At 37.4% G+C, this 19,684-nt stretch overlaps 11 protein-coding genes across 11 annotated transcripts; 6 read left to right on the plus strand and 5 right to left on the minus strand.

Moving 5' to 3' along the window:
* Nucleotides 1-326: 326 nt before the first annotated feature.
* On the minus strand, nucleotides 327-629 carry B0P05DRAFT_571698 (uncharacterized protein; the record flags this gene model as incomplete). The annotated part of the gene is made up of 1 exon (XM_051581392.1): nucleotides 327-629. The coding sequence occupies one exon, from the start codon at nucleotides 627-629 to the stop codon at nucleotides 327-329; it is 303 nt and encodes a 100-aa protein (XP_051434822.1).
* A 537-nt stretch (nucleotides 630-1,166) lies between these two features.
* Nucleotides 1,167-2,182, plus strand: B0P05DRAFT_542106 (3-hydroxyanthranilic acid dioxygenase). The gene is made up of 4 exons (XM_051578274.1): nucleotides 1,167-1,341; nucleotides 1,383-1,485; nucleotides 1,531-1,611; nucleotides 1,658-2,182. The coding sequence occupies exons 1-4, from the start codon at nucleotides 1,180-1,182 to the stop codon at nucleotides 1,825-1,827; spliced, it is 516 nt and encodes a 171-aa protein (XP_051434823.1). The 5' UTR covers nucleotides 1,167-1,179; the 3' UTR covers nucleotides 1,828-2,182.
* Nucleotides 2,183-5,481: 3,299 nt separating this feature from the next.
* Nucleotides 5,482-7,224, plus strand: B0P05DRAFT_587258 (uncharacterized protein; the record flags this gene model as incomplete). The annotated part of the gene is made up of 1 exon (XM_051582572.1): nucleotides 5,482-7,224. One exon carries the CDS (start codon nucleotides 5,482-5,484, stop codon nucleotides 7,222-7,224), a length of 1,743 nt encoding a protein of 580 aa, XP_051434824.1.
* Nucleotides 7,225-7,264: 40 nt separating this feature from the next.
* Nucleotides 7,265-9,613, minus strand: B0P05DRAFT_587259 (sulfate transporter family-domain-containing protein; the record flags this gene model as incomplete). The annotated part of the gene is made up of 8 exons (XM_051582573.1): nucleotides 7,265-7,469; nucleotides 7,511-7,643; nucleotides 7,698-7,818; nucleotides 7,863-8,213; nucleotides 8,266-9,046; nucleotides 9,089-9,359; nucleotides 9,411-9,527; nucleotides 9,577-9,613. 8 exons carry the CDS (start codon nucleotides 9,611-9,613, stop codon nucleotides 7,265-7,267), a joined length of 2,016 nt encoding a protein of 671 aa, XP_051434825.1.
* Nucleotides 9,614-9,791: 178 nt separating this feature from the next.
* Nucleotides 9,792-11,312, plus strand: B0P05DRAFT_470151 (WD40-repeat-containing domain protein; the record flags this gene model as incomplete). The annotated part of the gene is made up of 2 exons (XM_051574537.1): nucleotides 9,792-10,465; nucleotides 10,520-11,312. 2 exons carry the CDS (start codon nucleotides 9,792-9,794, stop codon nucleotides 11,310-11,312), a joined length of 1,467 nt encoding a protein of 488 aa, XP_051434826.1.
* Nucleotides 11,313-11,316: 4 nt separating this feature from the next.
* B0P05DRAFT_542119 (uncharacterized protein) lies at nucleotides 11,317-11,869 on the minus strand. Its single transcript, XM_051578275.1, has 5 exons — nucleotides 11,824-11,869; nucleotides 11,673-11,777; nucleotides 11,538-11,621; nucleotides 11,443-11,480; nucleotides 11,317-11,391 (listed from the first exon to the last, which is right to left on the minus strand). The coding sequence occupies exons 1-5, from the start codon at nucleotides 11,824-11,826 to the stop codon at nucleotides 11,358-11,360; spliced, it is 264 nt and encodes an 87-aa protein (XP_051434827.1). The 5' UTR covers nucleotides 11,827-11,869; the 3' UTR covers nucleotides 11,317-11,357.
* Nucleotides 11,870-12,941, plus strand: B0P05DRAFT_542124 (maf-like protein). The gene is made up of 4 exons (XM_051578276.1): nucleotides 11,870-12,282; nucleotides 12,328-12,586; nucleotides 12,630-12,730; nucleotides 12,780-12,941. The coding sequence occupies exons 1-4, from the start codon at nucleotides 12,250-12,252 to the stop codon at nucleotides 12,834-12,836; spliced, it is 450 nt and encodes a 149-aa protein (XP_051434828.1). The 5' UTR covers nucleotides 11,870-12,249; the 3' UTR covers nucleotides 12,837-12,941.
* B0P05DRAFT_542128 (uncharacterized protein) lies at nucleotides 12,894-14,729 on the plus strand. The gene is made up of 6 exons (XM_051578277.1): nucleotides 12,894-13,064; nucleotides 13,126-13,437; nucleotides 13,484-13,901; nucleotides 13,956-14,155; nucleotides 14,199-14,322; nucleotides 14,374-14,729. The coding sequence occupies exons 1-6, from the start codon at nucleotides 12,960-12,962 to the stop codon at nucleotides 14,685-14,687; spliced, it is 1,473 nt and encodes a 490-aa protein (XP_051434829.1). The 5' UTR covers nucleotides 12,894-12,959; the 3' UTR covers nucleotides 14,688-14,729.
* A 382-nt stretch (nucleotides 14,730-15,111) lies between these two features.
* On the minus strand, nucleotides 15,112-15,903 carry B0P05DRAFT_603980 (40S ribosomal protein S23; the record flags this gene model as incomplete). The annotated part of the gene is made up of 2 exons (XM_051583307.1): nucleotides 15,112-15,597; nucleotides 15,900-15,903. 2 exons carry the CDS (start codon nucleotides 15,901-15,903, stop codon nucleotides 15,164-15,166), a joined length of 438 nt encoding a protein of 145 aa, XP_051434830.1. The 3' UTR covers nucleotides 15,112-15,163.
* Nucleotides 15,904-16,199: 296 nt separating this feature from the next.
* Nucleotides 16,200-17,711, plus strand: B0P05DRAFT_542132 (uncharacterized protein). The gene is made up of 2 exons (XM_051578278.1): nucleotides 16,200-16,739; nucleotides 16,782-17,711. Exons 1-2 carry the CDS (start codon nucleotides 16,302-16,304, stop codon nucleotides 17,631-17,633), a joined length of 1,290 nt encoding a protein of 429 aa, XP_051434831.1. The 5' UTR covers nucleotides 16,200-16,301; the 3' UTR covers nucleotides 17,634-17,711.
* Nucleotides 17,712-17,939: 228 nt separating this feature from the next.
* On the minus strand, nucleotides 17,940-19,634 carry B0P05DRAFT_571706 (CTP synthase; the record flags this gene model as incomplete). The annotated part of the gene is made up of 1 exon (XM_051581393.1): nucleotides 17,940-19,634. The coding sequence occupies one exon, from the start codon at nucleotides 19,632-19,634 to the stop codon at nucleotides 17,940-17,942; it is 1,695 nt and encodes a 564-aa protein (XP_051434832.1).
* Nucleotides 19,635-19,684: the final 50 nt, after the last annotated feature.

The following is a 19,684-nucleotide window of genomic DNA, read 5'->3' on the forward strand; positions in this document are numbered from 1 at the left end:
TTTTGTCTCTCCATAGGTTTGACTGTATGTGGATGAAGAACTTTTTTGTTCATTCCTCCATCTTTTTTGCGCTTCTTTCTTTTCATATCTTCCATTTCTGAAAACACAAACCTAATTTCAATTGCCTAGCCATATCAATTAAGCCAAGGCTCATGCCCTGATCACCAATCATCATTATCAACTACTTAGAGGTGTGTTGATGTGCTGATTTTTCTTGCCCTTTGAATCATTTTTGTCTTTTTCTGTCTTTGGACTTAGCCATGCAGGCTCTTGTGAACAGTTAGGATCTTTAGTCTTTTTTATCTCTCTTCTCATATCCCATAGCTTCATTCACCACATTTTTGCTTACTTATAGAAACCGATATGCTTCCCAAAGTCTCATCCTTATTTTTTGTATTGATAAAGGTTTGGTTCGACAGCCTTCTTTCTGCTTCAACTACTAGCGCATTATTTACAAAAGTAATAAGCTTGTATCTACAACTTTTGCTTTCAAAATCAGCAGAGATTGTCTTTACTTCAGGTAGTGCTTGAAATTCAGGCTCTTCTTGCTTGAGCTCTTTTTTATTTAATGCAGCAAAACGGCTGTATAGTTTCAAGTGATAGATGAATTTTTTAAATGCAATAGGCATGGTTTCACGATCCCATTGTCAATTCCTGAGAAAGCTATCCTGCAAAGAGGTAGTCTGGGTTTGAACTGTCCAAAAGAACCTTTTGTTTGTCACTGTGGTGAATACACACACACACACACACACATACATATAATAAACGCAAGCGCAACAATAAAAATAATAAATGTATGTCATTTATGCGTGAGACTTTAGAATGTTGCAAGTAGAATAAGTAAACATTCCATGTAACAGTAGTTCAATACCAAAATTAACTATTTATTCAAAAATATCACAAAAGCTATTCAGCAAGGATATTTTATTTAAAACCAAGCAAGCTTCTTAAGAGACTGAGACATTTTGTGTTGCTGCTAGAAAGATGCCATTTGTTGAGCAATGGTTCAGCTCAATGAATACTTTCTTGTGCCATATCGATAACTGATCTTCACTTTGATATGGATCATCAGATTATCCATAAACAAACAGAACGAGTCACAGTAGGATCTGCTTACATATACATATAAAGGTAAATTATTTTTCTCGCTATTTTTTTTTCCATCCTCTTCAACCTAAAATGCTTCCACCTCCTATTAACTTTTCTAAATGGATTAAAGAGAACTCGAACAAGCTCCAGCCACCTGTGAACAATTCTATTCTGTTTAGAGGAAATGACACAATAGTAATGGTTGTAGGTGGACCTAATAAGCGTACAGATTATCACATCAATGAGACAGAAGTATGTGACTATCATGTAGTGTTGTTATTCATGCCATGTAGGAATGGTTCTATCAAGTCAAAGGCAAGCTATTAATCAAGGTTGTTGATGATGGTGAATTCAAGGATATTCATGTTGAAGAAGGTGATATGTTTCTTCTTCCTCGTAATGTATTCATATTCTCCGTATTTAAACTAATGATGTTTATAGCAAACACACCTCACAATCCTGTTCGATTCGAGAACACAATTGGGCTTGTTGTAGAAAGGGTCCGCTTGCCTCATCATACAGGTAATATGTGTGACAGCCAATTGTGAAATAACTCATTTCTTTATAGATATTTTGAGATGGTATTGCGAAAATGAAGCATGCCGTGAAATTGTTTATCAAGAATCATTTCATTGTGTTGATCTCGGTACACAATTGAAACCTATTATTGAAAAGTTTGCTGCAAGTGAGGAACTTAGAACTTGCAGGAAATGTGGTCAACTGAACTCAACACGATAAAAAAAAAAGAAAAAGAAAAAAAAAATGAATGTGTAACCTCTTTATGTGATCTTCTGCATGAATCACATGGCTGTCAATAAACTTTACATGTACATTCTCCTATTTCATATCAGGTGAGGCTTCTGGGAAATCAAGTTGCTTTTTTGTGTAATGTTTATTGTCTGAATAAATCCATTAGAGTGTTTCCATCTCAAATTGTTACTTTCTGCCTAACTTGACTTGTCATGTTTTACAAGATCAGTCAACGCTTTTGTTTGTCGCAATGATATTTCAGACATGTATGTTTGAAAAAATAGAACAAAAGGATATGAGGAAGTTGGTTAGTTGATCAAAGCTCAAATCAAGCTTTTGGGTCCGTATTTGCATCGCCAGCTATAGGTCAAACCTAAATCAGCAAACAGACTTTTTCAAATGTTTGCTTATAAAAGAAATCAAGGTGTTGATGAACTTCATGATGCATGACTTTTGAGAAATAGCCTTTAGTACCCGCATTAAATACGATATAAACTACTATATATTTATAGCTTCAATCTAACAGTAAAGGTACATCTAGGTTGGAAAATACTATAATTTAATGAAATCAATCGTACATTATCTCGACAACCCCCACCTTCAATAATCAATATACGTTTACACATTCGATTAAAATTAGCAAAGAAAAATTGGGTTATTAATTGATAAGTCATAGCATAATAGTAGACACTTGCTTATCATCGACAGCGAAGAGATTAGATTTATCACAGGAATACTACAGTATGATAATGACTTGGACTATACACTGATCCAAAATAAAAATTAACCCAGTTTTTTGCCATTTGAACTCAGAAATAAAGGTATCATGATTCAAGAGTCCTTTAATATACCAAGATGATACTTAGATGCGCTCAGTTTTTTTTTTTTTTTTTGGATGATTTTTTTTTGATGTTTACTTTAAGAGAATATAGTTTAGTACTTAGTAATACAGCTTTTGGTATCAAGCATAGCTTAGTATTGTACTTATTAAAATAAACCATCATGGCTGCTTTCCAATTCCCTTTTTTGAATTTCTTATGTTTGAGCATAAATAAAAGAGCATATTTATGCAGGAATATAGTAAGTTTTGAGAAAGTCAAAAAAGCGACATTTTGGCCTTATGATAGCCTTTATAAATCTTCAGTTTTCACTATTTTGTGATTGGTGATCGATAGGGACATTACAGACATAACATGTCTTGATACGAACTGTTTCTCTGGGTTTATGAGGTGCACTCAAAGTGCTAGATCTGCAAAAGTACTATAAAAATTGTACACTACAGCTAAAAAACAGAAAACACGTTTCCGAGGAATAGCTTACCATATTAATATTCAACATACTACTTTCTTTCAACCATTCTATACGCCTTACTTTTATCTATTAGTTTTGCTAATACACTTTTTTGGTAGCTCTTCGTTTTTGGACACTTTTAGTCTATCATTTCTCTATTTTTTTTTCTATTTTGAAAAAAGAAATCATCGTATAAATGGAAACTAGTGTATGTGAAGCAAAGTGACTAGCCATATGAGATATCTTTAAATAATGCTTTTGTGGAAGCATTCAGTATGATTATATGGGTCTTATATAATCCTAGTAAAATAGCCGTCATCTGGGCTACCTCTTAATATGTCCTAAAAAGATTATAATAAGTGTTTTGTTCGTTGCTCCTGAGAGTCAGTATTCTTTATATCTTGTCTTGCTCAGTGATACACTCGCTTTCTTTTCTTTGGAAGTGTCTAGGGATGGTCTTTCCTCATTTTGGTTGGATCAGACCTGCATTGAGTTATTTCAAAAAATCCTGATCGAGTTTTGTTTTTTTATTATGGATTTTTGTGAATCCCCCATAGTCAAAAAATGAATTTCACCTAACAGCCAAACCAATGGTACTATTCGATCTCTCAACTCAAAAGAACATGTTATAAATGAAAAAATAGACTGTTTTTTTAATCTGGTTGTCGAGTAATGGTTCATCAAAGATTGGCCTGTTTAAGCAGTGTTTTGAGTATTTCTGCTCTAGATGACATATAAAACGCATTAGCGATGAACTCCCAAAAGCTATCATATGTTATTTAGGGTGTCAAGTATTATAAAAAAGTAGAGACGTAGTCGAGTTATAATGCAAATGTGAGATAAATGGACACAAGACATGCAGGATGGCTATTAGCGGAGAGTGAAATTAAAAGACAACTTCAATTCTTTGTCCTGTCACATCTAATATCGAGCATTTGTTTAGAACTGCTTAAAGACGCAGTTATTCGGCTTTGATATAGAGACAAAATCTATAGATTTCTAGCTTCTGATTCTACTGATATAAAGACCCCAGAAACTCTACTGCCAAAATCTCGGGAAAATACGCAAAAATATATACGAGCTTTTTCGACTATATCTCATCACTTTCATAGCAAAACTAGCAATTAAGCACCTTAATTAGAACTAGGGTGTATGGCAATCATTTCGAGTATTTATAATGGGCAATAGCTTTATTTTTCGTCTTGTAGTGTTAAAAAGAAGATCTTTTTTTTTTTTAAATGTGTTTATTGATTGAGCCGCGTACACTAATAGTCAAAGTGAAGGGGCGGGTGCAATTCAAATGAAAGTTAATAAAATAAAACGAAATATACTGAACAAAATAAACTAAACTAAAATAAAATATATAGAAAAAGTTATATGATTGAATGGCATTGATCCTCTTCAATGGTCTGACGAACATTGAATCGGATGCTTGCTAATATGGCCGTGGGTACAATGGGGGCCTTGTCAAAGATGAGTCTCATATGAGCAAGCCGGATTTGAAAAAGAAGATCAGAAGTTGTCAAAATGAGCCTTTTCCATGAGTAGTACCCTTTAGAAGAAAGGTCATTTTGATCAAATTTTACAATTCGCTTTTTTTTTGTCCAAATCGACTCTAGAGATAGCCTATACATCAGTGAACATGATTTGTGGGTATTTGAAACATTTATACGGGTATAAAAAGGATTTATGCTATCTTTATGTAGTAATACAATCATGCGTATTCGTCTGCTCTTTTGAAGGATGCACCCTCTTTTTCGCTAGCTCAACGCATCAAGAGGATTTGCACATTTTCTATGAGAAAAAAAAACATCCATTTCAAGAGGCAGAATGTCCTTATATGAGCTAATGAGATCAATGATGCCTTTCTCTTAAGCAAAAGCCAATTCATCCTATGTATACCTCATAAAAAAACTCTTCTTCTATCACAGCTCTGTCCATATCATCGTATGTATCAGATACCAATTTCTTGAGCGCGTATATAGCTTGCATTCATCATATCGATGGATTATTTCGAGTAAATCTTTTTCGCTTAACATTGGATGATGAAAGCATCTTTTTTCATGCCATAAACATGTTCAACTACGGTATTTTTGATTTCTTTTGTAGCATATTTTCTGCTAAATAAAACGCATCTTTTAATTTTTTTTTTCTCTTCTTCATATCGTCTCTTTTCGTTATGCCCCTATCGAAAAGTTTGAGTCTTTTGCTGGTAAAAGACTGGACTTGAAAAAAAAATTATGCTTTAGAATGAAAATCCGGCCTTGTGTTACCGTAGTCAAACCCAACTCTCTCTCTGATTGAATAAGTTAATACGCTTTTCTCTCTTTTTTTTTTTTTTTTTTTTATATAATGAGTGCTTGGAGCAATCTACCCACTGAACTATTACAGCATGTATTTCACTATCTAAAAACAAGAGATGCTTTACAATGCCAACGTGTTTGTCATAACTGGTCTAAACCTGCCCAAAAGATCGGTTATACAGACGTCGACATACTTGACTTTGAACCACTTGTTTCGTTTATCCACACGATTTCGACTTCGGATTTAATGCCTGGAGATCAGCTTAGGACGCTCACAGTGTGGCACTCTTTTGATGATAAATACGAAGGATTTGCCGATGAAACAGAACATAATTCTGAAGAACTGTTTACGACACTTGTCAAGTATAGTCCCTTCTTACATCAGATATGCTTACCAAAGCCAAGCATGTTGTTCTATGTAATGCTGATGGAAGAGTTGCACTACGGAAGATGGAAGTATCTTACGAGCATACCTTATCCTAAAAACTCTAATGAAAATGACTGTTATCGCAGAGCCATCATGTTTATCCGTGACAGAGTGCAAGATGTGTTTCTGTGCGATTCTGTATCGCCAAGGACGACAGAGACAGACTTGAAGCGATACCGGTCTTTTCTCAAAAAGTTTTTTGAGTTCAAGTGTCTACACAAACTAACATTTACAAGACATTCAGAGTGCCTATTGAGTGAATTGGTGTATGTATTGCATGCTTGTCCCTTATTAAAAGAACTTACACTGGACCTTAACACATCAGAATCAGATCCATCGCTCACAGGAAACACAACGGCCATTCAGAAACTCACAGTCAATGCATCGTTTTTCACAAAGCATGTTGATTATTTCAAGCATCATTTTATTGATCTGAGACACCTTTGCCTGACAAACAGAGCACCGAATCGCCTGTCGTTAAACACAACGCTTGAATTAGCACGGTACTTATTGCAGCTCGAAAGCTTTCAGATCATTAGCAAATGTTTTCGCAATATGGGTGACCTTGCGCGCGCATTAAAGAATGAACTTTCAAGAGGAAATTTAAGCATTGATCTGTCTGTCCGGAACCAACTGAATGCGCTTTCTTATACAGACTCGACCACAACATACAAACAGCATGCTCCCTTTGGGTTTCATATATGCTACAAGATGCGGAACGATATATGTATGGTACCTTGGTCTCTTGCCTTAGCTGAATTTGGTGACATTGTGGATGAACTAGTGATTCAAGATATTCGGTTCTCAGATACTCGGCCCGAACAGAACTTTTATGATATCTTTTCAGCTTGTGTGAGACTCAAATCACTGACCGTAGCAGGCAACATTATGTTTGTCAGTTCTGATCTTGACTTTAAGATTGATCATTTGGAATCGCTCACACTTTGTGGATGTAGTTGTACTCCAGCGGCCTTATATGAACTGTCCTTGGGTCTGCCTTCACTTCACAGAATCGAATTTGAAGATTTAATGCTTTTTGATTCAGACATGACAGATAGACCGTTCACAAATACACATACGTACACAATTGACATGCCATGTACTTCATTTGATACCTTTGTTTTCTCGAGAAGACAACTTTTCTTTAATAGTTCGAGCTATATTTACCTAAAGATTTCTAAGCAGGACCAAGAGCAATATTATGCATGCAATGGACGTAGTATTCTTGCAACCACTTCACATATCTATGGTTTGTCTGTACCTGATGAAACAGCTTTGACTATCCATATTCGATGTAAGCACATCAAACATATTTGTCTCTCCAATGCAAACCAAAAAATTAATTGTGAAATTCAAGGAAAATAAATCTGTATTGTATATATTTATATATAAAAAGGGAGGGGTATTATTCTTGAACCTGATACACCATGTCTTTTTCAATGACTTCAATCGCATCAGAAACTTTTCTGAACAAGTTCATTTGACCCACAACATCAAGTAAACCAGATTTTCTAAAAAGAGCTAAGGGGTTTTCACGAAGACGAACAAAATAAACCTTAATATGACGTGCATGATATGCTTCTACGATTTCATAAAGAATTTGGATAGCACTAGAACACTTTAGTTAAAGAAACATCTGTCTCTCGCTTACCTTGCATCAATATAAGGCATATTGTCCACATCAAAAATCATATACGATAGACTTCCAAGACGAGGACTTTCAGAAGGATGGATAGACATATCACCAAACTGTTCTAGACGTCTTAATCTGTCTTTTAATTGACCTAGCATATGCATCAATTAGTCTAGGCGATATCCTTTGTTTGTTTTGACGTTACCTGTGTTTGCAAAGAAAAGGGGTTCATCAATGCGTACGATAAGTACATCTTCAAGGTGCTCAACAACATTGGGATCGTCTTGAATAGGTCTAAACTTGTTATGTGTTCCCTTCACACGTCCCTAAAAAAAGGTGTAAAAAAACGCAGTAATATTTGGATGGTTACCATGATAGAAATACGAGGATAACTTGTTTCCTTGATGGTCAACAAAAGCGATAGAGTTACTGCTAAAAGCGTACCAAATTCAAGTGAAATAATAATGGTAGCAAAGAAAGTCACCAAAAGCAACCCAAGATCACGCCAGGCACCAATCTTAAAGATAAAATGAAGGTCTTCAGGCAACTCACCTAACAGAGACAAGACGGCTACAAAAATAATCGAAGACAAGACACATTTAGGAAGATAATAAAAGTAAGGCAGCAAGAAAAAGATGGCCAAGAGAGCAACAACACCCGCAATCAAACAAGCCATTTGGGTTCTTGCTCCTGCTTTATCATTGATTTTACTACGAGCTACCTAAAACAGGATCATCAGCACTGAGCAATCAACCATATGTTCATATACTTACAGAACCAAAAGCAGGAATACCCTGGAATACACCACTGACGATATTGGCAACACCCAAAGCAACCAGTTCACGATTTGCACTAACAGAATAATTATGTTTTGTCGAATACGTCTTGGCAATCACGACCGATTCAACAAAGCCAATAATAGCAATCATAGCAGCCGTCACCAGCATGTCTTTCATATGCTTACGTTCAGGAAAAACGGGAATTGAAGGCAACGGAATACCTTGTCCCTCAATATTTCCCAAGATAGCAAGCCCCTGATTTTCCCAATCGCAGAGCCATGTCAGGAGAGAAGAAACAACAACGACTAAAAGAACTTCGGGAAGCAATTGAAACCATCTGAATTTTGCCATTTTTGACTTGGTAACACGAGCAGCAATCAAGAAAGCGACGGAGACAGCAGATACAGAAGAGGTCAAAATATGAGCGTATTGGATGTTTTCTACCAGGAACCAGAGACGAGCAATGGAACTAGAGGCTTCCGTAATGCCGTTTTCTTCACTCAATTTGACTAGACCCAATAAAATAATGCCTTGTTGAAGAGCCACAACAAGACCTACACCCGAAATAAAACCGCGCAAAAGGGCTCGACTCATCAGACTGTCAAGGAAGCCAAGTCGAAAGATGCCCAATAAAAATGTAAAGATACCTACAAAGATAGTCATCAGACAAGCCCAAGCTAAAGGATCCACATGGTCATCATCGTCATTATTGAGTTGTGCAATGGAAGATCCAATCAGTAAAGAAAGTGTAGCTTCTGGACCAACAGACATTTGTCTATTCTATGTTAATATATGATTTCGACCTTTCTCGACTTACCTTGACATACCAAAGATAGCATAAGTAATTGCTGGAAATGCAATAGCATATAAGCCATGAATAGCCTCTAGTTTACACAGGGCAGTAGCATACGATAGACCTTGAGGAATCAACAGACAAGAGAGTGTAATACCAGCAATTAAATCCCCCAAGAAGAAATGTGTACTGTAAAGGGGTAACCATTGTAAGATAGGAAGATAGTATTTGGATCTGATTTTAAATGTGCTCCATTTGTCTTTGGGAGAATTGTCGTTTATACGGGCCGAAGGTACTTTAAAAAAGGTTAATTTTTTTTCAATGCAACAAATATTACGAAACGTACAAGGAGAAGCAGTCATATATCTAGGAACTTGATGATCCAGACCCAAAAGTAAGGATTGTTGTTCGTTGATACTGACATTATCATCACTTTCTTCTAAATGAATAGTAGAATGACCACCTAAATAATAGATAAAGTATGAGGCATTAGATCAAAAATGTAGACTTACTATTACTATGAGTGGGACTCTTATTCTTGAGTGACATGAGAGAAAGAGAAAAAAAAGAAGAGATATAAAAGAAAGTTGGATCTCTTTAAATGACGAAATAGTTGGATCCCAGCAGAATAACCGCGTTTTGTGTTACTGATTTAATTATGCGTGTGTATATTCATTATTCTCTTCTTTTTTTTTCTTTAAAAGAAGAAAAAATGCTACAAGAGTTCATGTCCTCTCCTCCTTCTACACCACCTATCAGCTACCTGTCTTTACATGCTAAAATACCTATGAACTATATGGACCAAGTCAAGACAACGTTTCAACAATTCAATTTTCAACAGCGCTACTTTTTTCTGACTGAAATACTCAACTGTTGCGATAGTCAATTACTGCACTATGTTCATACCTTTATTACACCCAAACTCAAGATTGATTTCTTATACAAACTACCTCTTGAAATTGCTCTTCATATTGTATCTTTGATAGACGACCCATATACCCTAACTCAAGCTTCATGTGTCTCTCGTCATTGGGCTAATCTATTTCAAGATGAAGGCGTATGGAAATCCCTTTGTCTGAAACACAACTATTTTAGTTGGGACAAACGAGTAACCTACCGAGCTCTATTTCGTCGCCAATACAGTATTGACATGGCCTGGATTCAAGGCAATGCTAAAGTCATATCATGCGAAAGTAAGATTGGAGAAGGGCTAGCCACTTCAGTTCAAATGGACGATACGTTTACTGTGATTGGATGTGATAATAACCTGGTGGAAGTGTTTGATTCAACCACAGGGAAGCACCTTCGATCTCTTTTGGGTCATGAAGGAGGTGTATGGGCGCTGCAGTTTATCAAGACACAGCAGAATCAACATCTACTTGTCACTGGTGGTTGTGATAGGTAAGCATTATGGTTCAGATCTGTACATTTACTGAATTTTTTTTTTTTTTTTAGAGCAGCTAGAGTCTGGAACCTCAACACAGGTGAATTACGCCATGTCCTACAAGGTCATGTCTCTACCATTCGATGCCTAAAAATACAGAATGACAGGATTGCTGTCACAGGCTCAAGAGACACCACCTTGCGTATCTGGGACATTGAACAGGGCCAACTGGTCCATATCTGCACTGGACATCAAGGCAGTGTGCGGTGCATTGCTATCCATGGAAACCGAGTGGCTTCTGGTTCCTATGATACCACGGCTCGTTTATGGGACATGGACACAGGCGAATGCATTCATGAATTTATAGGCCATCATTCTCAGATCTATGCCATTGCCTTTGATGGTACTCGTGTTGTCACAGGCTCACTGGATTCTCGTATTCGAATATGGTCTGCTCAAACAGGTGAATGCTTAATGACACTGCAAGGCCATACCTCGCTTGTGGGCCACCTACAGCTATCCAACAGAACACTCGTCAGTGGTGGTGCAGATGGCTGTTTGCGTGTGTGGGATATAGAGACATTTGAATGTAAGCATCGTATTTCAGCCCATGATAATGCAGTGTCTTGTTTGCAATTTGATCAAAAGCGTATCTTGAGTGGTGGATCCGATGGGCGAGTCAAGCTATGGGATATTGAAAATGGTATTCTGATTCGATCGTTTACTGAGACAGCAAGAACTGTATGGAAGGTCCAAATGAACCAGACCAAGGCTGTTGTCATTCTACAGCGAGATACTGACCATCATACCATGGCTTCTCATCGTACAGTGATTGAACTACATGATTTTGACTTGGAAGAATAGCATCCTTTTTTTTTTATTTAATTAAAAAGCTGAAGGTCGAGGTTCTTAGTGGTTTCTGTGCTTTTCCAAATACCAAATACTATTTATAGAAGTTAGTTTATCTATAAACTACATATGAATATGTATTTACCTATTGGTACTGAAAGCTGCTGGTGCAATAGGTTCATCCTAAAGAAAAGAAAATCAATATCTTTTTTTCTTTTTCTTTTTTTAAGTATGTCTTACACTTTGTCCTCTAAGTGAACCAGTCAAACGTCTATCGCGTTCCATCATTTGTCTTTCCCAGATATCAAGACCGTATCTTCCAGGCTATACAGACTGTGTTCAATCGCTTGTTTTTTTTTTGTATGTTTATTTTACCTTTCTATCGTTGGAATAGTATCTGACCACATTTAAGCCAGTACCGGTAATGGTGAACATACCAGCAATCAAGGCAAAAGGAAGAAGAGCTTCAAAAGGGACAGGCTATGTGAGATATCAGTGATACTTGTCTATGATCTATTGTCTATACCATGTTAGAGAAGGGGGTTGAATATAAGTGGAAGAAGCGGGGTAGAATGACAGACACATACACACACACATACACACATATAAAAAAAAATATTTTCAAGGTTATCACATTGATGACGACGTCTTCGGATTTTTAAATCTGAGTTTGGCCGAGTCTCTTTTCTTTTTATTCTTTTTGTTCATTATGCCATTGAATTTACCTGCCTTAAAGAAGTTATCCGAGAAATCCATTATTCTTGCTTCTGCTTCTCCGAGAAGGCGTGAGATTCTGACAGATATGGTATGATTTAATGCATTAAAAAAGGAACCATTCACACATCCAAAATACAAGGGATTGAAATTTCAAGTGGTACCCACCTTAAAACCCGATGAAAATGATCCTACACTATACAAGACTCGAGCAGATTATGTGTTCGATACAGCTTATATGAAAGCCAAAGAAATATTTGAACGTTGTGAGGTATATATCATGATAAGGACATAAACAAGCATTAATGTTTATTAGCAAGATGCTCAACTTCCTCAAGCAGACATTGTGATTGGGGCAGATACGATTGTTGTCAAGGATGATTGCGTGCTTGAGAAGCCTCGCGATGCATTGCATGCACTCTCTATGCTTCACGCATTAAATGGTTCGACACATCAAGTATTGACGGGTGTTCAAATTATTTTCAAGAGCCAATCTGGTCAAGTAGAGCGTATTGGATTTGTAGAGAAAACGGATGTTACATTCACCCGTCTTGATGACGAAACAATACAAGCTTGTACGTGTGTGTGATTTGTTTATGCTTCTCATATATGAATTAGATGTTGATTCCAATGAGCCATTTGATAAGGCAGGTGGCTATGGTATTCAAGGTGAAGCTTCTCTGTTTGTAGAGTCTATTCATGGCGATTATTGGAATGTGGTAAGTATAGTATGTTAAATATTAAATATTAAATATTAATTATCTCTAGGTTGGTTTACCCAAGAATCATTTATTTCGAGAATTGTTAAAAGTAGTCTGTGTTTAAAACAACGCATATATATATATATATATATAAACATTTACTCTGTGTACCTTGATTATTGTATTTTTAAGCCTTTTCTTATCCTCTTTTCTTTCTTTCTTTCTTTCTTTCCTTTTTATTTTTTATATGATCAATAACTATACTGTACCTACTCAAGACAGAGACAATTATGCTTCTGTAACTACAAATCAAATGATGCCACTCGTGGCACAATATACAACACCAGAATTTGTAAGTAGTTAGTTGAAGGAAGGCGTATCATTTTTTCCCCTTTGTTTATGTTTTTGTATAGACAGAATCTTCAATAAATAACAATTATTATGCACCTCATATTACAACTGCACCTGTTGTAAAAAGCCATCATCCGATTTCCGTATTTACTGTGCCAATTGGAGCTATTCCGCAACAACAACAACAACAACAAATAACTAGCTTAGATCTCTCAACAACAAACATGATGATGAACTCAATGGACTTGGATGATTATTTTACAGGCAATAATCATAACCTATTGAACATGTATTCTCCTTCTTCAACAACAACCAATAATTCCTCTAATATGATGATAGATCAAGCTATGTCACCTACTTCACCTCAGCCATTGGTAAATAAAACAAAAAAATTGAATAACATTGCTTATAACCATGTAGGATACATTATCCAATTTTCATTCACAGTTGGTCATGACAGATAATACTATGTTGCCTATCCCTACAGTGCCTCATCCTATCCCATTTCAAGACGACCAAAGCATGATGTATCACCATCATTTTCACCAGCCTCAGCCCTACCCAAATCATAGACGAACATTGCCAAGAAGACATACGGTATCTACGCCTTATACAACCACCACTCCCATCAAACCCAATAAACCCGAGCCTGTCACTAAATCACGTAAATCGTCCTTAAAGGCAAAACGACATCGATCCCTTGGTAAAATAGACATCTATGCATCCACCACACCACCACCTATGCCTGACCTTTTATCGGCCAAACTTGAGTTATGGACGCATGAACAATTACTTGAAAGAGTGATGGAACTCGAAAACGAACGACACCATAGGAAAGGCAAGTATATATATATATATAAATATCAGCCATTTATCAACCTTGTTACACTAGATGAAAGCGGCCATTTAAATACGAAGGCAAATAAAGTTAGGTCTGCATCACAAACAGATACAGAGCTAGAAGAGGAAGAGGAGGAAGAAGAGGAAGAAGAAGAAGTTCAGTTATGTAAATGGGAGAACTGTTCAATTGAATTCAAGACATTAGATGAGTTGATTAACCATGTTAAGGCAGATCATATTGGAAGTGGAAAGGTATGATTTGTGTACCAATGATTTCAATATGCTAATTGTATAGGCAAACTATTATTGTTGCTGGAAAGAGTGTCCTCGTAATCAAAAGCCATTTACAAAAAGACATAAAATGCATAATCACCTTAGGACACATACAGGTGAAAGACCATTTGTTTGTCAAGAACCAGGTATACTATAGACATCGATTTGCATGATCACTAACACTTGTTATGGACCAGACTGTGGAAAGAAGTTTTCTAGACCTGATTCTTTAACAACACATGCCAAAATTCACTCTAATATTAGGCCCTATCTCTGTAAGAATCCTGATTGCGGAAAAGCTTATTATCATTTAAGATCATTACGTAAACACGAAAGGACCCATTTACCTACTTCTTCGCCACCTCCCTTACCAACGGTCGTACATACAACAACTTCACATCCTGATGAATACATGGTCGCACAGCCCTCTGAAGAAGAAGTCTTTTCTGACTGGGGAATCTCTGCTCAAGCAGCTGTATTTGATGTCATGAACAGAGATACCTTCTTATAATCTTTTTTTTTTCATGTAATAAACTATACAGATAACAACAAATACAAGGTGTAATGCGGTTATTCGATTAAGCGCAATTTGTTATACGCCAAATTAATTTGTGCAGATCCAGGCTAGAAGGTTAAAGCATTTTCCTTTTATCAAGCCTGTTATGGGTACATATGGGCTAAATGACATAACACTAATTATGTGTTTTGTTTATCTCCTCTTTCTTTATTTTAAGATAGAACAAAACACACACACATATGTATAATAAACAAACAAACAAGCCTCTGTACTACCTTCTCTGTAAAAGAAATGAAGAATGGCTGTGTTTTAAAAAAAAGAAATTTGGAAGGAACAATGCATAAAACCTTTTTTCTATAAGCCTATTACTCCATTTAGAGTGCATGCTAATTTCACTTTTTATATGAAAATAATGTTTATGTGTGTATGTATCAGTTTTATTATCAAATACAGAGAAAAAAAAGAATGATTTAAGATCTGGGCTTTTCCTTCTTTTCCTTGTACAAGGCAAGGAGAGAAACACCAGCGACCTTGACAATCTTGAAACGGACACCAGGAATATCACCAATAGCACGACCCTTACGACCGAAACCGGCAATCAAGACTTCGTCGTTTTCATCAACGTAGTTCAAACAACCATCGTTAGGGACGAAAGCAGTGACCTTCTTACCGTTCTTGATCAATTGAACACGGACACACTTACGAATAGCAGAGTTAGGTTGCTTAGCTTCAACACCAATCTTTTCGAGAACGATACCCTTGGCGTGAGAAGAACCACCGAAAGGAGAAGAACGGAAAGCAGTACCAAGAGCTCTCTTCTTGTATTGCTTGTCGGCCCAACGTTGGTCACGACGGTGGATGCGAAGCTTACGAGCGGCGTTTAAACCTCTAGGTTGTCCCTTACCTATATAAAAAAAAGACACATAAGTGAATGATGCAAACGATGAATGTAGGTTCAATAGTAGAGAGAGTAGTCAAGTGCTGGGTTAAGGGAGATAAAGACGAAAAGGGCAAAGAGAGAAAGAGAATGCTGTTATGATGAATGCTGTTTTTGGTTGCTTAGTTATTTCCTTTCTCGTCCGGTCTATGGAGTGTTCTGTCTTATTGTTTCTCTCTCTTTATCCATCCATCCATCTAGATACACTCTATTCCCTCTTCATCTATTATTGAACCTACTCTTTCTCTAGAAATTGTTAGGATACACACCCATGATGGATTATAGTCAAAAAGGAAGAATTCAAGGTGGCATGGCCTTTGGTTTCTTTTGTTGAATTTTTTTTTTTGCGGCGCAGATCTACTTTTAGCTATGAAGCTTACTTGTCAAGTAAAAAGTCCGAACCGGACACACACACATTTATTGAAATCGCGTCTGCTATTTTTATATATGTATACCATCAGCAGAAATCCAAGTAATTAGGGCGCATATACACTTGAGACAAATGAAACAAATCAACCCTGGTTATATTCAACATTCTTAAACAAAATAACAGATATATGAAAGAAACAGAATAAAAGATATTTGTATTAAAACTCCGATGATAGCTTAAGAGGAGGAAGCGAGGCCTTTTTTTTTCAAATAAACCTTACTCACACTTAATACAAAGACGGATGTCAGATAGCGAAGAAGAATACGGTCCTCTTGCTTCTACTTGGGGTGACCAAGCAAAAGAGTCGCCACCAAAAGGATGGGACGCTTTACTCGACCCAAACATCAAAATAGGACCCAATGATCTAGGCAGTGGTAATCTCCACAGAAAAGGAAAAAACTTTAAGCCTATCGACGAAGAGCTCATTCTTGCCCAAAGAAAGCATATTCAAGTACCCAAAAAGAAGATGCAGGAAGCAATTCGAAAAACAGAACAGGCGCTTGGTTTACCAGAAAGTACACGTTCCAATGGCACCAAAAAGAAGCCCATGAACAAGAAATCTACCTTGCCTAAACAAACAAAATCAGCCGTGTTCTCTACACTGCGAGCACCACCCCCAAACCCATCGAATTGGTCTCAGTCAGTGTTAGTCGATACGCCTTTTTGGGAACAGTCAGAGGTAAGCGGAGGTCATATAAGTGCGTTTGTTTATTGTCTATAGAAAACTATGCCTCGACAAGAAAATAAAAAGGAAGAGAAACAATCAAGTTGGGCATCCACCATGGCAGAAATCAATGCAGATAGTAACTGGGGCGCTCTTGGCTCTGTTATTTCGAAAAAGACGCCACAAGAGACACCGAAGGAAACAAAGGAAGAGACTGATTCATGGAACAATAATCATTGGGGAACAGAAACAAGTTGGAATGCAAGCACTGGTTGGAATGATACTGCCACTACTAATACTACTACCGCTACTAATACTACTACTACCATTACTATCACTACTTTAAATGACAACACTAATAATAACAATATACCTTCAGACAGACCCTCTTGGCTTAATTCCATACCCAACCAAGATGCGGATAGCAAATCTCGATTCTCAAATCCATCGAAACAGAGATATTCAGATTATTCTGCACCAGAGTTACCAAAGCCAGTCAATTATCAAGGCGGTCGACGTCCCATGATACCAACCGAAACTGCCCCTCCTCCTCCCCCACAAAATAGTCTGTTGGTCACTGTGAATGTAGAATTGTCAGCCAGTCTGAAGGTACCTGTGCCTATTCGAGAACTGGACGAACCAGAAAAATTGGCTCAGGCATTTGGCGAGAAATACAATGTGAATAGACCAAACGTGATTGCTGCCCTAAGCAAATTATTTAGCTCACAAAAGGAGCTTGCAGTAAAAAAGAAGCAACAGAAATTGCAACGACGTGTGCCCAACTATCCCAAATCACCCACTCTATCCAACAATGTATATAATTCATATCAGTCATCTCTTTATTCTACATACTCTACTCAATACAGACCTCAGCCAGCACCTACAAGATCTTCATTTCAATACTACTAATTTTGTTCATGCTGGCCAAGAATAAATTTAAACTTCATTTTTTTTTTGTCTTCACTTGATTTGGGGCCTATGATAGAGTCAATGAAAAAAAAAAAAAAAAAAAAGGTAATGTCTTATCTTTATTGAAAGTGAATGGAACCCATTTATTGAGAGTCATAAACAGAAGTATACTATTTCAAGAATGATTTAAAAACAAGAAGCCATTAACTCTATGTAACAACTGCAGCACACACACACAAAACAGTAAAGGACAATTATTTCAAATCTATTCTTTCATTTGAATAAATATTTACATTCTAACTAAAATTACAAAGTGTCAATTTTGCCAATGGCAGCTAAAATAAGGCCACTGAACAAAGGACAAGGTTTTAAGGGGCGAGTAAGGTATTCAGGATGGTATTGACAACCAACAAAGTAAGGATGGTCATCTAATTCCACAATCTCCATACGTTGACCAGTCTCATCTTTACCAATAAACTTGAGACCCTTGGCTTCAATCTTATCCACAAGCTCAGGGTTGACTTCATAACGGTGACGGTGGCGTTCATCAATAGAGGGCTTACCACCATACAGTTTACGGACACGCGAGTTTTCAGTACCTTCTTGAAAGAGAGTAGGACGAAGACCAAGACGCATGGTACCACCCAAATGAGTCTTGGAGATTTCAGGCATATAGACAACCACAGGTGTCTTGGTTTCAGGATCCACTTCAGCAGAATTGGCGTTATCCATACCACACACGTTACGAGCGAATTCAATCACGGAGATTTGCATACCCAGACAGATACCCAAGTAAGGAATCTTGTGCTCACGAGCCCATTTAGCAGCCATAATCATACCTTCAATGCCACGACTACCAAAACCACCAGGCACAAGAATACCATCGGAAGAGCAGACAGATTTCCATGATTCATGGTATTTGATAGGGTTTGCCTTTAATGTCTCATGCTCTAAATCAGAAGCATCCACCCATTCAATCTTGATCTTGCGTTGGTGAGCTAAACTAGCATGCTCAAGAGCCTTGTAGACAGAGATATAAGAGTCATGCAGATCTGTGTATTTACCGACAATCGCAATAGTGACTGTTTCATGTAAATGTTCATAGCCAGAGGCCAAGGTAGTCCATTCTTTCCAGAGTTGTTCACCCACCAAACGACGTTCATCACTGACCTTAAGGATATCCAGGTTAAGACGACGACGGAAGAAATCGATCACACCAGACTCACGCATCAAGATAGGGACATGATAGACAGAAGACACATCATGGACAGCCAACACTTGTTCAGGAGCAACATGACAGAACATGGAGATCTTGGAAGCAACACTGTCATCCAAGGGCTTGGAAGAACGACAGGCAATCAAATCAGGCATAAGGCCAGCACCACGAAGATCACGAACACTCATTTGAGTAGGCTTGGTTTTTTGTTCACCCACAGAACCCACCACAGGCACCAAGGAGACATGGATCAAACAAAAGTTATCATGGCCCACACGGAACTGAAATTGACGCATGGCTTCCACAAAGGGAGCAGATTCAATGTCACCCACAGTACCGCCCAACTCAATGATACAGACATCAGGCTTTTCTCCTGAGTCATCCACAGGCATGGTGGCCACCTTCTCTACCCAGTTCTGGATGGCATCCGTGACATGGGGCACGACTTGGACAGTCTTGCCCAGGTAATCACCTTTGCGCTCCTTCTCAATCACTTCCCGATAAATCTTACCTGTGGTAATATTGTTGATGCGACTCAACTCGACGTCCAAGAAACGTTCGTAGTTACCCAAGTCCAAGTCAACTTCACCACCGTCGTTTAAGACAAAGACTTCACCGTGGTCCAAGGGAGTCATCAAACCAGCATCAATGTTAAGATAGGGATCAATTTTGATGGCAGTGACACGGAGACCCAACGTCTTCAACAATGTACCCGTACTAGAGGCAATGACACCCTTACCAATACCAGAAATAACACCACCAGAGACAATAATGTACTTTGTCATATTACAAACAATAGATAGAGATTATGGAAGATAGAAAAAAAAATTTTATT

The sequence above is a fragment of the Gilbertella persicaria genome (genome assembly GCF_025201335.1).
Source record: "Gilbertella persicaria strain CBS 190.32 chromosome Unknown B0P05scaffold_20, whole genome shotgun sequence".
NCBI lineage: Eukaryota > Fungi > Mucoromycota > Mucoromycetes > Mucorales > Choanephoraceae > Gilbertella > Gilbertella persicaria.

Bases quoted from the DNA above. Each gene is read 5' to 3' on its own strand.
- B0P05DRAFT_542128 (XM_051578277.1), top strand. From the start codon at position 12,960: ATGATCAATAACTATACTGTACCTACTCAAGACAGAGACAATTATGCT. The intron at 13,902-13,955 runs GCAAGTATATAT...TTGTTACACTAG, and splicing joins CGAACGACACCATAGGAAAG to ATGAAAGCGGCCATTTAAAT. The intron at 14,323-14,373 runs GTATACTATAGA...GTTATGGACCAG, and splicing joins ATTTGTTTGTCAAGAACCAG to ACTGTGGAAAGAAGTTTTCT.
- B0P05DRAFT_542106 (XM_051578274.1), top strand. From the start codon at position 1,180: ATGCTTCCACCTCCTATTAACTTTTCTAAATGGATTAAAGAGAACTCG. The intron at 1,486-1,530 runs GTAATGTATTCA...TGATGTTTATAG, and splicing joins TGATATGTTTCTTCTTCCTC to CAAACACACCTCACAATCCT. The intron at 1,612-1,657 runs GTAATATGTGTG...ATTTCTTTATAG, and splicing joins CCGCTTGCCTCATCATACAG to ATATTTTGAGATGGTATTGC.
- B0P05DRAFT_542132 (XM_051578278.1), top strand. From the start codon at position 16,302: ATGTCAGATAGCGAAGAAGAATACGGTCCTCTTGCTTCTACTTGGGGT. The intron at 16,740-16,781 runs GTAAGCGGAGGT...TATTGTCTATAG, and splicing joins CTTTTTGGGAACAGTCAGAG to AAAACTATGCCTCGACAAGA.
- B0P05DRAFT_542119 (XM_051578275.1), bottom strand. The intron at 11,481-11,537 runs GTAAGACATACT...TCTTTTCTTTAG, and splicing joins GTTCACTTAGAGGACAAAGT to GATGAACCTATTGCACCAGC. The intron at 11,392-11,442 runs GTAAATACATAT...TTCTATAAATAG, and splicing joins GCAGCTTTCAGTACCAATAG to TATTTGGTATTTGGAAAAGC.
- B0P05DRAFT_542124 (XM_051578276.1), top strand. From the start codon at position 12,250: ATGAAAGCCAAAGAAATATTTGAACGTTGTGAG. The intron at 12,587-12,629 runs GTACGTGTGTGT...TATATGAATTAG, and splicing joins TGACGAAACAATACAAGCTT to ATGTTGATTCCAATGAGCCA. The intron at 12,731-12,779 runs GTAAGTATAGTA...AATTATCTCTAG, and splicing joins ATGGCGATTATTGGAATGTG to GTTGGTTTACCCAAGAATCA.